The sequence below is a fragment of the Dromiciops gliroides genome, chromosome 5, assembly GCF_019393635.1.
Source record: "Dromiciops gliroides isolate mDroGli1 chromosome 5, mDroGli1.pri, whole genome shotgun sequence".
NCBI lineage: Eukaryota > Metazoa > Chordata > Mammalia > Microbiotheria > Microbiotheriidae > Dromiciops > Dromiciops gliroides.
In genome coordinates, this window is record NC_057865.1 from 52256346 (window position 1) to 52272193 (window position 15848).

A 15848-nucleotide genomic window follows, 5' to 3' on the forward strand; every position below is an offset into this window, starting at 1 on the left:
CATTAAATTCAGGAGACAAAAATTAACCTTTATTTTAAAATAAAGTAATAAAACATTTCATCAAAAATGTATTTCATCTTGGAGAGAAATAAAAGGATGTTTTATTGGTTCATTGGAATCTAAACATTTTAAGGAATATATCCAAAAGAAGCTTATGGAAAGCCATGATTCTCCAAGTGACCAGTTCCTCAAATAGAAATCCCTATCAAGCCTGAACATGAAAGACCTAAGAAGTCAATAAATGAGTTGGAATTCCTATCCCAAAGTTACATAAACTTTTTTTTTTTTTGCAGGGCAACAGGGGTTAAGTGACTTGCCCAGGGTCACACAACTAGTGTCAAGTGTCTGAGGCTGGATTTGAACTCAGGTACTCCTGAATCCAGGGCCAGTGCTTTATCCACTGCGCCACCTAGCTGCCCCCTACATAAACATTTGAAATCCATTCTGGACAATCTTCCATGTTTGACTGTCATATCCCATAAACTTGGTCCAGTTTATTCTCTAATGTAGGCTTAACTGAGGTTACAGGGACTCCCTTCTAACAAAAGCCCTGAGTTTGCTGAGTCTGAAAATAGATATGAAGTCTGGAAAAGCTGCTCCCCCACAAAAGTGAGCAGTCTTGAGTTCTTTGGGCTTTTTCACCTTTCCTGACTCCGGTATCCTCCATCCACACTCTTATGTTTTGGGTTCCCCCCATAAGACTGTATGAGGGAAGGGACTGGTTTGTTTGGTTTTTTGCTTGTTTTTGTGTTTAGCACTGTGCCTAGCATGCATAATATGCTCTTAATAAATGCCCTGTTTAGTCTTTCTGCCCATCTGTCATCTATCTATCATCTAAATATCTATATCTATCTATACTTTCTATCCATCTATTTATCTTCAAGGCAAGCACCTGCAAAGGACAGGTTCAGGTCCATGTCTGTCCAGGAAGCAAATCGACCTCTGGTTTACTATATAGTCCAGCTCTAACCTAGCTTTCTCAATAAATCAAGACAGGAAATCTGAATTCAGGGCAGGCAAAGTGGTTTGTGCATTCAAGACTTCCTTTTGCTGTGTAACAACCCGTAATTGATCCTATAACTTAAATCCCTCCCTGTGTCCACAAGTGAGCCTTCAGAAAGGGGATTTCAGAAATGTGGGCCTCTACTTCTATTCCTTAATGTAGGCAATTTGGAAAATTTTAAAACAAGCTCTAAATGACTCAGTTAAGTTAGCAGGAGCATTGCAGACAATATTTAGAGTCAATTCTTGTTATAAGTTCTCGTTTCTGATTATAATCTAGAACTCTAGATGCAATTGTAACATTCTTTTATTGATAGTAAATATTCCATAGGAAGGTGTACTTGGGCAAAACTGCACAAGTTCATTTTAAGATTTAGAATAAGGAGGGACCTTAGAGATCTAACAATAATAGTAATGATAATAATCATAATAATAATCTTTAAGGCTTGTAGAGCACTTTACATATGTTATCTCATGTATTCCTCATGATGACTCTGGGAGGTAAGTGCTATTATTAGGACCATTTCATAGATGAGGAAACTGAAGGAGGAGAGGTTGAGTGATCTGCCCAGGGTCACACAGCTAGTGAGTGTCTGAGGCAAGATTTGAACTCCACAGTCTTGTTGACCACAAATCCAGTTTGCTTCTCCATTGGGCCACCTCCTACCTGGATCAACTAATTTATCCCCTTCACTTTACATAAGTAAAGAAAAGCTACTTGTAGGAAACGCTATCCACTGGCCTACAATATTGCCATTCCATCTAGCCATATTGAACAAAAGAAAGGTATGGTATGGAAATCATACTCTCTGCATTGCTCTCAAGGTGGAGATGCAAAAAAAATTACTTAACCTATTTGCATGGTGGACTTCTTTACTGAGAAGACTTTCTGCCTTACCTTTAATAGCATTCAATTTTGTAACTATAAACTCCCAGAAAAATTAATCCTCAGGCAACTATGACCCCAAAGCCATGAGTTCAACAAATAGTGGTGCCTTTGACCCAAACTTATACTACTCATTTTCTCAAAACAAATAGAGGGAAGAGGTGGGAAATCAGTGCAGTATTGACCACCCCCAGCCCCTCACCTGTACCATTCACTTCCCCCGGATGCTTTGGCTTGAAAACAACAGCCTAGGCCCTCCAACCACTGGAAAGCACTTTCTTGTAACTGTCTCTGTATCCTGTCCCAGTTTTATCCTATAGTACTAAGCCAATGTTGAACTCAGAAGATAAGTTGAAAAATCAAAATAATATTAACTCATGGTTATAAGGAGTTTAAGGTTTACAAATGGCCTTCTCCGTAACAAACTAGTGAAACAGTCAGTCCAATAAGCATTATTCTGGCTTACTTTGCAGATGACTTGATTGAGCATCAGAGACGTTAAATGATTTTTCCTAAATCACATAGCTTCTAAGTGCTAGGATTCAAACCCTGGTGTTTTGCCTCCATGTTTAGACTACACCTATTGCCTCAAAAGAAAGGGATGGTCATAAGATTTTAGTACAACCGAAATTGTTAATTAGTTTGAAAAAAAGCATTCCACTTACTCATCCCACTGTTTATTGTGTTTTCGGTAAAGCAAGGTATCCAAGGCAACAGCATTGACATCCAGAGCTCCTGGGGAAGGCCACTGATTGGTGAGGTGGGTAGTTAACTCTTGTCTTGATCTTAAATCATTATTCTTTAGCACAGTCCTGTGAACATTCAGATGGAGAGTGCTTTTGTTTTCACTGTTCTGAAATGGCAGATGAGCCTATTGATATCAATAGAAGCCCAACAACTCATCTTTTAAACAGGCAAGTTAATATACAGCAAAAAGTTGGACAGCAAGGTGAGGTGGGCAGCAGCTCTTCCTTGAAGTGTGTATTAATTCTATTCCTACTTACAGCTGCACAGCAGTGCCTGTGAAATCTGCACTGCCCCTTGTCTCCTCAGAGACTCTACTAAGGCATAATGTTTATCTGGGACTATAAGAGAAAAGCCCAAATGGTATTTTATTTCCAATGAAACCTTAAGGAAGAAGGGAATAAACATTTTTATAGGATCTATGATGTGCCAGGCACTGTGCTAAGCACTTTACAAATATAATCTCATTTGATCCACCCTGGGAGGTAAGTGCTATTATTTCTCCCATTTTACAGTTGAGGAGGGTTTTTGTTTTTTGGTTTTTTAGGCAATTGGGGTTAAGTGACTTGCCTAGGGTCACACAGCCAGGAAGTGTCAAGTGTCTGAGGCTGGACTTGAGCTCAGGTCCTCCTGACTCCAGAGCCAGTACTCTATCCACTGTGCCACCTAGCTGCCCCTACAGTTGAGGAAGTTGGGGCAAGGAGTGGTTAATTGCCTTTCCCAGGGTCACACAGCTACTAAGTATTTGAGGCTACACTTGAACTCAGGTCTTCCTGAGCCCAGACTCAGGGCTCTAACCACCACTCCACCTAGCTGTTTCTAAGAATGTTACAAATGATATCAAAAAGTAGAAATAAAAATTTGAAAAATAGCAACTGCATGTGTGTAGTTTCCCAGTCTCTGCGTTCAGTAACAACCTATGAATGATTTAAGTAAGTTTTAAAGAAATCCTCCAAAAATAAAGCAGAAAACCAAAAAGGGGTGGGGAGAGCGAAGAAAACTTAGGAGGCGTACATTGGCAGCAATTGGCCACACTCATGAAAATGAGCCCCTGCACTATCTTTGACATATATGCTGTAGATGTTCAAGCCCTCCTCTAATAACCTTAAACATAAGCTGGATTTATCTAACTCTACAATAAACCTCATAAATATTTATATGCTTTTTCAGGTTTAAAACAAATGGGTACCATCATGTTAATTGACAAAGATATTCGATCAACAACTCACAAAGGTATAATGAAGACCACATCCCGTTCAGTTGTGGGTACAACATTTTAGGGAGGATACTGACACACTGCTAAAATATGTCCAGAGGGAGGCTCACAGGATGGGGACAGCTGCATCAAACAAGTTGAAGAAACTGAAGAGTATCAGCCCAAAGAAGAGAAGTCTTTGAATGTCAGCATCTTGAGGGTAGGGACTCTTTTTGTTTCATCCTAAATATTCACAATGATTAGCACATAGTAGGTCCTTTAGAAAGGCTACTGAACGATAGTTGTTTTCAAGTATCTAAAGAGCTGATCCATGAATGAAGTGTTGGATTTATTCTGCTTGGATCCAGAGGCAAAACTAAGAACAGTGGGTGAATTTTCATATAGACAGACTTTTTGCTTTACATAAGAAAAACACTTCCTTGTAATTAGAGATGTCCAAACATGGTCCCTAGGAAGTAGTGAGTATTCAGAGAGAGGCTTGTTGGCTATTTGGTGTTATGGAACAGAGCTTCTTAAACTCTGGGTCATGAACCCACATGGGGTCACGTAACTGAATGTAGGGGGTAGCAAAACATTTGGCAACAGTAAAAGGTTATATATATATATATATATATATATATATATATATATATATATTTTATATGCCTATATCCTTAGGGTCACATAAAAATTTCTTGGGCAAAAAAAGGTCCTTAGTGAAAAAACTTTAAGAAGCCCTGCTATAGAGGAATCTTCTGTTCAGATATAAGGTAAATTAGGTGCCTTCTCAGATCCCTTACAATTCTGATATTCTTTGATTCTGTGAAAAAACTTTAGAGGGGAAAAAGACTTTTGGTGACATCATTTTCAGTTACAACATGAAATGCCCCCACAGATTATCTCATGACAATATTCTTTTAAATTAGGACTTCACTTCATTTTCCTTCCAGAAAGGGGCGGGGTGGAGATTGTTAAAATAGCTTGCCACTCTCATTAGTGAAAGGCAAAACATGTTTTTCTCTAAAAACATAAGCAAATGTGGGGAGCAGCTCGGTGGCTCAGTGGATAAAGCACTGGCCCTGGATTCAGGAGGACCTGAGTTCAAATTTGGCCTCAGACATTTGATACTTACTAGCTGTGTGACCCTGAGCAAGTCACTTAACCCTCATTGCCCTACAAAAACCAAACAAATAAAAACCCATAAGCAAATGTGAAAGAAGGCAGCCTAGCCATACCAGATTTCAAATTGTACTATAAAGTAATAATCATCAAAACAATCTGGTAGTGGCTAAGAAACAGACTGGTGGATCAGTGGAATAGATTAGGTACATTATACACAGTAGGAAAGGACCATAGTAATCTTGTACTTGATAAACACAAAGATCTAAACTTTGGGGACAAGAACTCACTATCTGACAAAAACTGCTGGGAAAACAAGAAAGCAGTTTGGCAAAAACTAGATATAGACTAACATCTCACACCATATACCAAGGTAAGGTCAAAATCAGTACATGACTTAGACATAAAGGGTGATATGATACCATACGCAAATTAAGAATAATTTAATCTGTCAGATCTATGGATAAGGGAAGAATTCATTACCAAACAAGAGGTAGAAAGCTTCATGGGATGTAAAATGGATAACTTTGATTATATTAAATTAAAAAGATTTTGCACAAACAAGACCAATACAGTCAAGATTTGAAGGAAAAAAGAAAACTGGAGAAAATTTTTTACAGCAAGTTTCTCTGATAAAGGCCTCATTTCTCAAATATATGAAGAACTGAGTCAAGTTTATAAGAATGAGTCATTCCCCAATTGATAAATGATCAAAGGACACAGGCAATTTTCAGATGACATAATCAAAACCATCTATTGTCATTTGAAAAAATTCTCTGACTCACTATTGATTAGAGAAATGCAAATTAAAACAACTCTGAGGTGCCACCTCACACCTATTAGATGGGCCAATATGACAGACAGGGATGATGACAAATGTTGGAGGGGATGTGCAAAAATTCAGACAACTATGTACTATTGGTAGAATTTGAACTAATCCAACCATTCTGGAGAGTAAATTGGATGTATCCCCAACAGGCTATAAAACTGCATTCCTTTTGACTTAGCAATACCACTAGTAGATTTTTTTTAAAAAGGAAAAGTGCCTATATGTACAAAATACTTATAGCAGCTCTTTTTTGTGGTGGCAAAGAATGAAAATTGAGGGGATTCTCATCAGTTGGGAATAGCTGAACAAGTTGTGGTATATCGTTGTGATGGAATAGTATTGTACTATAAGAAAAAATGAGCAGGATGCTTTCAGAAAAACCTGAAAAGACTTACATGAACTGATAAAAAGTGAAGTGAGAAGAGCCTGGAGAACAGTGTACACAGTAACAACAATATTATATAATGATCAGTTGTGAGTAACTTAGCTATTCTCAGTAATACAAAGATTCAAGACAGTTCTGAAGGACCTATGATGAAAAATGCTATCCATTTCCAGAGAAAGAACTGATGAAATCTGAATAAAGATCAAAGAATACTTTCTTAAACTTTATTTTCCTTTCTTTTTTGTCAGTGTTTTCTTTTACAACATGACTAATATGGAAATACATTTATGACAGCACATGTATAACTTTTATCAAATTGCTTGCCTTCTCAATAAGGGTGGAGAGGGGGAGGGAAGGAAGGGTAGGAGAGAATTAGGACCTCAAAATTGTAAAAAAGAAAAACAAAGGTTAACATTGTTTTTATGTGTAATTAGAAAAAAATAAAATATTAAAACTTTAAAAAACATAAGTAAATTATTGTAGAATTTCACATTGGGAAAATCATAAATGAAATGTTGATTTTTACAGAATTACAGGTAAGGTCACTAATTGCCAATATCTTAAATCCTTCTTAATTTCCCAATTAATCTTCTCTAAATGCCATTTCAACAAACTCAGTGCATCGTGGACTGAGGGTCCAAAACTGGGAATTCTACTAACAGTGACTTTGAAAATATATTACAGAAAGGCAAATCTATTTCATTTTCCATCTTTTTTTCCTGTCCTGACATTTTCCTCCAAGTATGCTCTTGGAATGATACAGAAAGATCAAGTTTTCTGTAGGTTCTTTTGCCTTCCAGTGCTTTTTTGCTGTGAAAAAAGAAAAAATGTTTCTAATCTTCCACTATCCTCTACCTTCTATGAGAGAAAAATATTTCTATATCCTGAGCTCTCTTTTGCATGCATTTGGCATAGCCTTTTAGTAGCAATGGGCTGAGACTGGCTACCATCCATAAAAGGCCCTAAAGATTCCACATTTACAGTTTGCTTCCAAGGAGATTATGACACAGAATTTTGACTCTGCTTCTGTTGCCATGGATCAGTCATAAAATTATTAAATTAGCTTGTCCATACTGCTACAATGAACAGAAAAACTTAATTAGTTGGAACATAACAGACTTTCCCTTTTTAACCATACATTTTCAGAGGAAATTGAGTCTTATCTTTACAGCATGACACAGACATAAATAAGACCCTGGGTATAAGCTCTTCCAAATTATACCCTATAATTAAATCACTCATTAACTTAGTATTGGAAAAGGTATTTAACTTATTCTGTTTGTTATATGGAGATAAGGCACAGTGGTGGTATAATGTCAATTTTCCTGCTGCATAAGGCTTTGATTTTTTTCAACAACACATAATCAGCCAGCAAAAGATGACCTGCTAATGACAAAAAAATTCATTGTTAGGGAAAAAACCCCAAACTATTTGCTGATAACAAGTAATATTTAAGATTGAAGTATTTTGGGGCAGCTAGGTGGTGCAGTGGATAAAGCGCTGGCCCTGGATTCAGGAATACCTGAGTTCAAATCTGGCCTCAGACACTTGACACTTACTAGCTGTGTGACCCTGGGCAAGTCACTTAACCCCCATTGCCCTGCAAAAAAAAAAAAAAAAAAAAAAAAGATTGAAGTATTTCAATTAGAGCCTAAATGGTCACTTGGGAGTCAGAGGATTTCTAGATAGACCTGTTCCCTCCCGTTGCTAGCACCTACCCTCTGAGGATATCTTTATGTAAATTCTATATAGGGCGTATGTACAATTCTTCCATGATGAGAACTCCTTAAGGGATGGGCCTATGCTTTTCCCTTTGTTGTATTCCCTTCACTTTGCCTTGAATTGGACCCTGAGGTCCTTCCAGATCTGAGATTCTGAAATCCTATCACAATGACATTATTGGAAGAAGGGGACCTAAGGGTACTATTCATAACAGTAACTTCAAATTTACCATTGCTTTATGGTTTGGAAAGTATTGGAATACTACTGTGCTATAAGAAATGATGAGCTAGATGATTCTAGAAAAACATGGAAAGACTTACGTGAAATAATGTAGGGTGAAATGAGTAGAACCATGAGAACATCGTATATAGTTACAACAATATGATTTTTTTTTTTTAGTGAGGCAATTGGGGTTAAGTGACTTGCCCAGGGTCACACAGCTAGTAAGTGTTAAGTGTCTGAGGCCGGATTTGAACTCAGGTACTCCTGACTCCAGGGCCGGTGCTCTATCCACTACACCACCTAGCCACCCCACAACAATATGATTTGAAGAACAACTATGAAAGACTTAAGTTATTTTGAATATTACAAATCCTCAAATCAACTACAAAGGACCTAGGAAGGAAGATGCCATCCACCTCCAAAGAAAGAACTGATAAATAGAAGTATGAATCGTATGGTTTAATACTTACACACACACATTTGTGTCTAATGGTGGTCTTCTCTAGTGTGGGGAAGGAGGGAGGGGGAAAAAGTGCACAGCAGAGAACAACAACAAAAGCTCAGAAGGAAGCACGGGAAAGCAGGCTAGCTTTGAAAACAATGTGTAGTATGTATTACATAGTTTTTTTTTAAAAAAGGTGAACAATGTGGAGATTCATGGTTTCATATTGAATCCTCTTTTTCTGTTGCACTATGTACATGGAACTTTTTTTGTCTTTTTGTATTTAAGTTCAAAATAAATAAGTTTTTAAAAAAAGTATTGTCCTCACAACAGCCCTATGAGGTAGGTAGCAGAAGTATCATTATCATCAACTTCAAGAAGAGAAAGAAGCTATTTAGAGAAATTAAGTTACTAGCTCAAGGTCAAATGACAGTTTCAAATAAAGGATTAAAAATCAGGTGCTCTGATGTCAATAGGAGTTCTTTTCATTAAACCACCCTGACCCTCTGCCATGAAAATAAGCTGCCAACCTTTAGTCCTAAGCATAAGAAACATCACAGAACGTTAGAGTTCTAGAGAGGGGGAAATTATCTTAGAAGTCACCTATTACTTCAGATATTTTTCTACCTCAAAGAAATCTTTTACTTATTTCTCCTTAGAAAATTAGACCCCATTGTATTTTTAGTGTTACAATCCTTGGGATCATACAGGATTTAGACCATTTAGATAGATAGATAGATAGATATAACAACATTAACTGTCGGTATTTTAAATAGAATATCTTTCTTAACCACAAAGCTGACATACTAGTGAGATAAATTAATCATATAATTATTGACATTATTTTTATTAATGAAACTAGACATTAAGAGCAAGTCACAGTTAAATGGAAGGAAGGCTAATGGTTCTCTAGAGAGGCAAATAAAGGAGGTGGGACTGTTGATGGTAACATATGTCCAAAGGCCACAATAAACATGGTTTCATGGGATACTTTGTAGTGGTTGTGATGAGAATAAGCAAAATCAAAAAAGAAAACAAACCCACCATTAATCCTGTTGCAACTTACACACATTCATTGCAGAGAATGAGGAAGAGAAATTTTATGAAGAACTTGATAAGTTCCTTTGTATTAAAACAACATATTAAAGTATGTGATTTCAAAAGTAGATTGATTTCAAAGCAAAGGTAGACAAATGGGTGGACTGAAAAATGTTGGGATATATGGCTCAGGAGTTAGAAAATAAAAGGAAATGCTATTTAGTAGATTATACAAAAGTCTCATGTTTTCTATATTACAAATCCTTTCTTCATGATGGGAGTTGGAAGGCATTGGGCATGGCAAGCACTGAAAACCATCACAAAAATATGAAATCATCTATGTGTTAATAGAAAATACATGACAGGTTTTGAATGTGTGAGACATTTAAAAATCATCAGTACCATATGGTCAGACTGACTAGGCAGGACAAAGATAAAAATCAATACAAATTAGAAAGATGAGAAGAAAAAATGGTGCACAACCAAACAGCTCTAACCTGACCTATTTCAATGAACAGTTGATGCTGAAAGATGGAAAATGGTTAAAGAAACAGACATCAACGACATGCTATTACCACTTCCTATGGAAGCTTAACCAGTGTCAAATAACTGCCACAATGAGGTCAAAAAAGGCTACAAACTGCCTTGTCCAACAAAAATTTGAACTCTCCAAACAGAAAAACTGCAAAAGAGAAGCCACCCTATTTTATACCTTCTGGCTCTTTCTTGTTTTCCAGTGCTATGACTGAAGTCTCAAATGCTTCTTTGACTATCAGGCAGCGAAAAATTATCAATGAATGAAATGGATCAACTTCTGGTACTGTGTTGCTTGTTTGTTTTTTATCAATAATACTTTCTCATAGGTGTGCTTTGATGAAGCATTTTGCAACTGGTTACATCTTCCTCCAAACTTAGATGCATTTGGAGAGTACTGTAGTATAGAGAAATGGTGCTGGACTTGGTGTCAGAGGGCTTCACATGAGTCACTTATACTTCATGGGACTATTTTCTTATCTGTCAAATGAGGAAGGAGGAGGATACATGGTATCTAAGACCCTTTCTATATTTACATCTATTATCCTATGTTCCTATGACCGAAGTTCCAATTCTGGATCTTCCACGAACCTCTGTGACATGAGACAAGTATTGTCTGGCTTGTAAGCCAGGGTAAGTATTTGCAAAATGAGGGGATTGGTTTCCAAGGTTCCTTCGTACTCAAAATCTATGATCTCATCAATTTGGGAACTTCTTCCAATGATGTATATCACAACTCATTCATGCCCTACGTATCATATACAACTCTTGTCTACATCGTCCAATCATTTTCCACAGGGGGTCCACCCACTATACTGGAGGCATGGCTTGCTTTGTCCAGACACATTGAGGTTATGTGTGAAACATTGTGGTTGTCCGGCTCTTCCTCTTGTACAATTCCTGGATGATATCTTTTACTCTTACTAATTTTCAGATTGTGTACTGCTGTCTGCTCATACCCACCAGTAGCCACTCCAGGTGATATCATTTTTAATTCTCCATAAACTTTTGCAATCCATGTCTTGATGCCAGACAGAAATGCCAACAGAAAACTGGCATTAGAGAGGTCTCTGCTTTCACAAAAGGCCTGGGGTCAATAAAAGAGCTTTGCAACTTCTTAGAGGCAATCCAGCACATTCTACTCTTTTTGTTCCACTTGGCACAATCTGTTGTCCATCTGTAATTATGGACATCAATAGGTTCTTCATCCAAATGAATGTTACAATGTGGGCAATAAGCATCCTTCATGACTCATGATGGAAAAGGCTCTCCAAATCCAGAAAAAAAGGAACTGTGGAATATGGATGCTGATTGGACCATACTATTTCTTTTGTTTTTGGTGCTGTTGTTTTTCTTTTTTGAGGTTTTTCCTTTTTGCTCTGATTCTTCTCATATAACATGACTAATGCAGAAATATGTTTAATGTAATATAACACCTATATCAGATTACCTGCTGTCTAGGGGAGCAGGAGGAGGGAGGGGAGGGAGGGAGAAAAATTAGAAACTGGAAATCTTATCTAGACACATGTTGAAAACTAAATAAATAAATAAAAAATTTTAAAACCTTAAAAAAAATAAACATCCTTCATCCATTTGTTCTTTCCTATGTGGAAGGATCCGCCAACTCCTTTGAAAGATTGCAGATCAAGCTCTACAATGTAGAGCTTGATAAAATCAACATGTTTTCTACTAATAGGAGCTTCTGGAAGATTTCCCCATCTATATGGAATCTATCTTTGAATTGGTCTTTTGGTTGACTATTCTATAACGATACGAACACACATACATGCAATAAGTAAATACTACTGTTAATTAAGGAGAAGTTACATTTTGTCAAAATTCTGTTTCACAATACAGAATAAAAGAGAAATTTGGAAAGTTTAGAGCATTTAAATGTTGGGGAAATGAAAATACAGATCCTTTTTAAGCCAAGAGTTACAAAACTATGTAACATGGCTAATTCAATCTTTTTTTTTTTTTTTTTTTTGCAGGGCAATGAAGGTTAAGTGACTTGCCCAGGGTCACACAGCTAGTAAGTGTCAAGTGTCTGAGGCCGGATTTGAACTCAGGTCTTCCTGAATCCAAGGCCAGTGCTTTATCCACTGGGCCACCTAGCTGCCCTAATTCAATCTTTATCACAAATATTTTCAAATTCCACAAGATGGCAAGGTTTCCCCATCTTGAAAAGTTGGCTTCAAGTTGCCCGTTTGAGATCAGGACTTTGGAAGTGGTAAAGGAAAAAGGAGGATGTAAATGAAGAAAAAAAATAACATCCTTATCTTTGGTTCCTCACTGATGATATGGTCGGCTGCCTATATGTTCTTTGAACAAGACCTACATCACGTATATTATAACCCATTAGTACCTGTGATTGGTACATCTGAGATCCGTCTTTACCTTATCTCTTTGTTGAACGATTATGGCTCTTGCTGTTCTCAATAACCGGGTAGAATTAGAATCCAAACTAAGCTCAGGCAAAATATCCATAGTAGGATTACAGCAACTGAGAAATCGTGTTGGAGAGCAGAGTGGCTTTAAAAGCTGGATAAGAGTTCAGCAGGCAACACTCAACACTAAGGGGTGGAGGCCCAACACAACCAAACACCCAAGAATAAAAGGGTTATAGCAGAATTAACTCCAGATCTTTTCCTACTTACCAAATGACATTCCAAATATTAGAGAAGGGACAGAATCACTCCCCTTCCATAAAATGTAATGGGAATCCGCTTCTCTATCCCCAAGGTACCATGGATATTATTTTTTTCAAGTGAGCATCAATCTTGTACCAGCCATTGTTATCACATAAATGCTATTTACATGATCATGAGTTGTACTAACTTTTGAACACCCCCACAAGAACACTGGGCTTGAAGTCAGAAAGACTCATTTTCATGAGTTCAAATCTGCCCTCAGACACTTAATAGTTGTGTGACCCTCGGCAAGTCACTTAATTGTTTGCGTTAGCTTCCTCATCTGTAAAAGGAGTTAGAGAAGGAAATGGCAAACCACAGTATCTTTGCCAAGAAAACTCCAAAATGAGGTCGGAAAGAGTTAGAAACAACTGAAATGACTCAACAACCGCAAATAACACCTTTCATTTACTTTCCTTCGAATGAAATTTTTTTGTGTGTGGGGCAATGAGGGTTAAGTGACTTGCCCAGGGTCACACAGCTTGTAAGTGTCAAGTGTCTGAGGCTGAATTTGAACTCAGGTCCTCCTGAATCCAGGGCCAGTGCTTTATCCACTGTGCCACCTAGCTGCCCCCTCAAATGAAATATTTTTAAAGGGATTATAAAGAAATCAAACTGCTACAAGTTTTAGGATAATCTTACTGAATCCAACAGTATCCTTTTAGTCTATACAGACAGACATAAGTGACCAATTTAGTTGTGATTAAAAAACCAACAAGAACTCTTATGTTCGGACTTTATTTTGTAATTATTATAACAATTTTAAGAACCTAAGGTATTATTCTAGTACCTATAAAAATCAACAGCATTTTAGAGAACTAAAAAATGGTGGCGACAATCAAGACATAGAAAAGTATAGTAAAATGGAGGGGATTGCTTTTGCTGCTGCTGCTGTTGCTGCTGTTGCTGCTATTGTTGTTTTGCATGTTTTTTAAAGCAAAATTTATTAAGCAAGGACCATGGTGTTCCTTATTACTTTTCTCATCTTAATGAGTCACTGCCGGCCAGTGAAAAGTAGAGATGATTCATTTTATAATCAGCAGCACCATTCCATATACTTCCAATTGTTGCCAAGCATTTGCCTCAAATAGGAGGACAGCTGTTCCCTCACTGGATCTCTGAACAGTTTAAGCATTCTTATTATTACTAAACCCAGAAAGATAAATACCATTCATGTGACTTAGTATCCCTTAACAAATACCAGTTAGTACTTCAAGGAGGTCAAAAAGTAAACAAAGAATAACAGAATTTCGAAAAAGACTGTTAGAGGGCATTTATGCCCAAAATATTAATAACACCTTATTTGTGGTAGCCAAACATAGTAAACAGAGTGAGTGAACACCAATGGATAAATGGCTGAATAAATTTTGATATAGGTAGATGATGTAATATTGTTATACCGTAAGAACAAATTAATAAGAAGAATTTAGAAAAAAACCCAAGATTTATATGATCTGGTACAGAAAGAAACAAACAGAACCAAGAGAACAATACTCACAGTGGGCATAGTAACATAAAGGAAAACACAACACTAAAAACATCAGAACTCAGATCAACCAAATTACTAACTTTGACTCCAGAAGAATGATGATGAAACATACCCCCCCTCCTCTCATTAGACAGGTAGGGAACTAAGGATGCCAAAGAGGGCAACAGATGATTATATATAGTCAATGGATCAGTTTGTTTTCCTTAATGAGATTTTATTATTAGGTCAGGATTCCAATGTGGCAGGGAGGTTATTGGGGTAAAGTGGAGAAAAAGTCAACCCAATAATCGTGCAGAATTTATCTACTGACATTAATGAACAGGGCTATCATGTCTTTTCATTGCTAGCTAAATTGTCTCTATAATACACGTGAGCTGATCAATTTCACATAATGGTCTCACCATTGGAAGGAGAAAAAGAAAGATTAGTCAGACAGATTTGGATCTAAGCCTGCATCTGGATATAAGGAAAGGACAGAGGCTTTTAAATGACATCTGGACCTCAGTTTCCTCACTGGTAAAATGAGGGGGAGGGTGGACTAGGTAGCCTCTCAGGTCTCTTCCAGATAGAAATCTAGGATCCTTTTATATTATGGTTGGCCTATATTTTTTATCTAACTTAACAGTTCCTGTCTTAAGGGAGTGTTGTCTATTGGGGGGAGCATCGGCTTTGGAATTAGGATATTTGGGTTGAGTCCCAGCTCTCCCACTCACTGTGTGACCAAAAGCAGGTTACCTACCATCCCTGAGCCTAGTTTCCTCATCTGTAAAATGGAGATAATACTTGCACTATCCACCCTTCCAAGGCTGTGAGAAGAGCAGTTTGTTTCCTTTAAAGTTTTACAGACATGCAAAGTATCATTATTGATAGATCGGATTCTAACAATCATCAGTGATTTGGAATCTGAAATGCCTTTCACAAGGAAACAATGTTATGAATCAGTTAGTCCCCAAGTAAGTCTCCCAAGGCATATTCAGCTCCTATTTCATTATCTCATGGGCTAATTTTTTTTATACAATGTCACTGCAAGGTCCTGTGCTTTCTTCAGTGGGGGTCCTCCCTCCACGATACTGTGTCCAATCCTTCTATCTTCAGACTCTAACCAATAGCCTTCATGAATTGTTGTGACTGGTAGTGGCCATTCAGGTAAACATGAATCTCCAAACTTTGTTCTTTGGATAACATATGCACAGTCCAATGAAGGGCCCACACTCAAAGCCATCTCCAGTTTGCTAGGACCTATCAGAGTTTGTATCCTATTGCCATAGTAGATCCCAGAATCACCACGTGATACAATGAACTATGTGAATATAATGGTACTCAAAGGTTGTAACCCAAATGGAATTCAAATACTCAACATCTGCAATAAAAGGCAGCAGACAAAAATATTATCACAATTTTTCCTGATACAAAAAATTAGAGGCAAGAAGGGAAGGAAGAGGGAGACTAAAGAGTATAAATATTTGAGAAAAATCTGCCCATGATAAAATTAACTGTGCTCTGCTTGGTAAGGGACAGAGGTCAAAGAGAGAACACAGTGTACACAAATCC

At 37.3% G+C, this 15848-nt stretch overlaps 1 protein-coding gene across 4 annotated transcripts in view; it reads right to left on the reverse strand.

Moving 5' to 3' along the window:
• RUNDC3B (RUN domain containing 3B) overlaps nt 1-15848 on the reverse strand; it is a 115150-nt gene that overhangs the window by 12357 nt on the left and 86945 nt on the right. For 2 of the 4 annotated variants that reach the window (XM_043965969.1, XM_043965968.1), the window contains one exon: nt 2554-2700. The exons of the other annotated variants lie outside the window; for them this stretch is intronic. In XM_043965969.1, coding sequence (XP_043821904.1) covers nt 2554-2700 — 147 coding nt within the window. The remainder of the gene's footprint in view (nt 1-2553; nt 2701-15848) is intronic. 4 annotated transcript variants of the gene reach the window in all.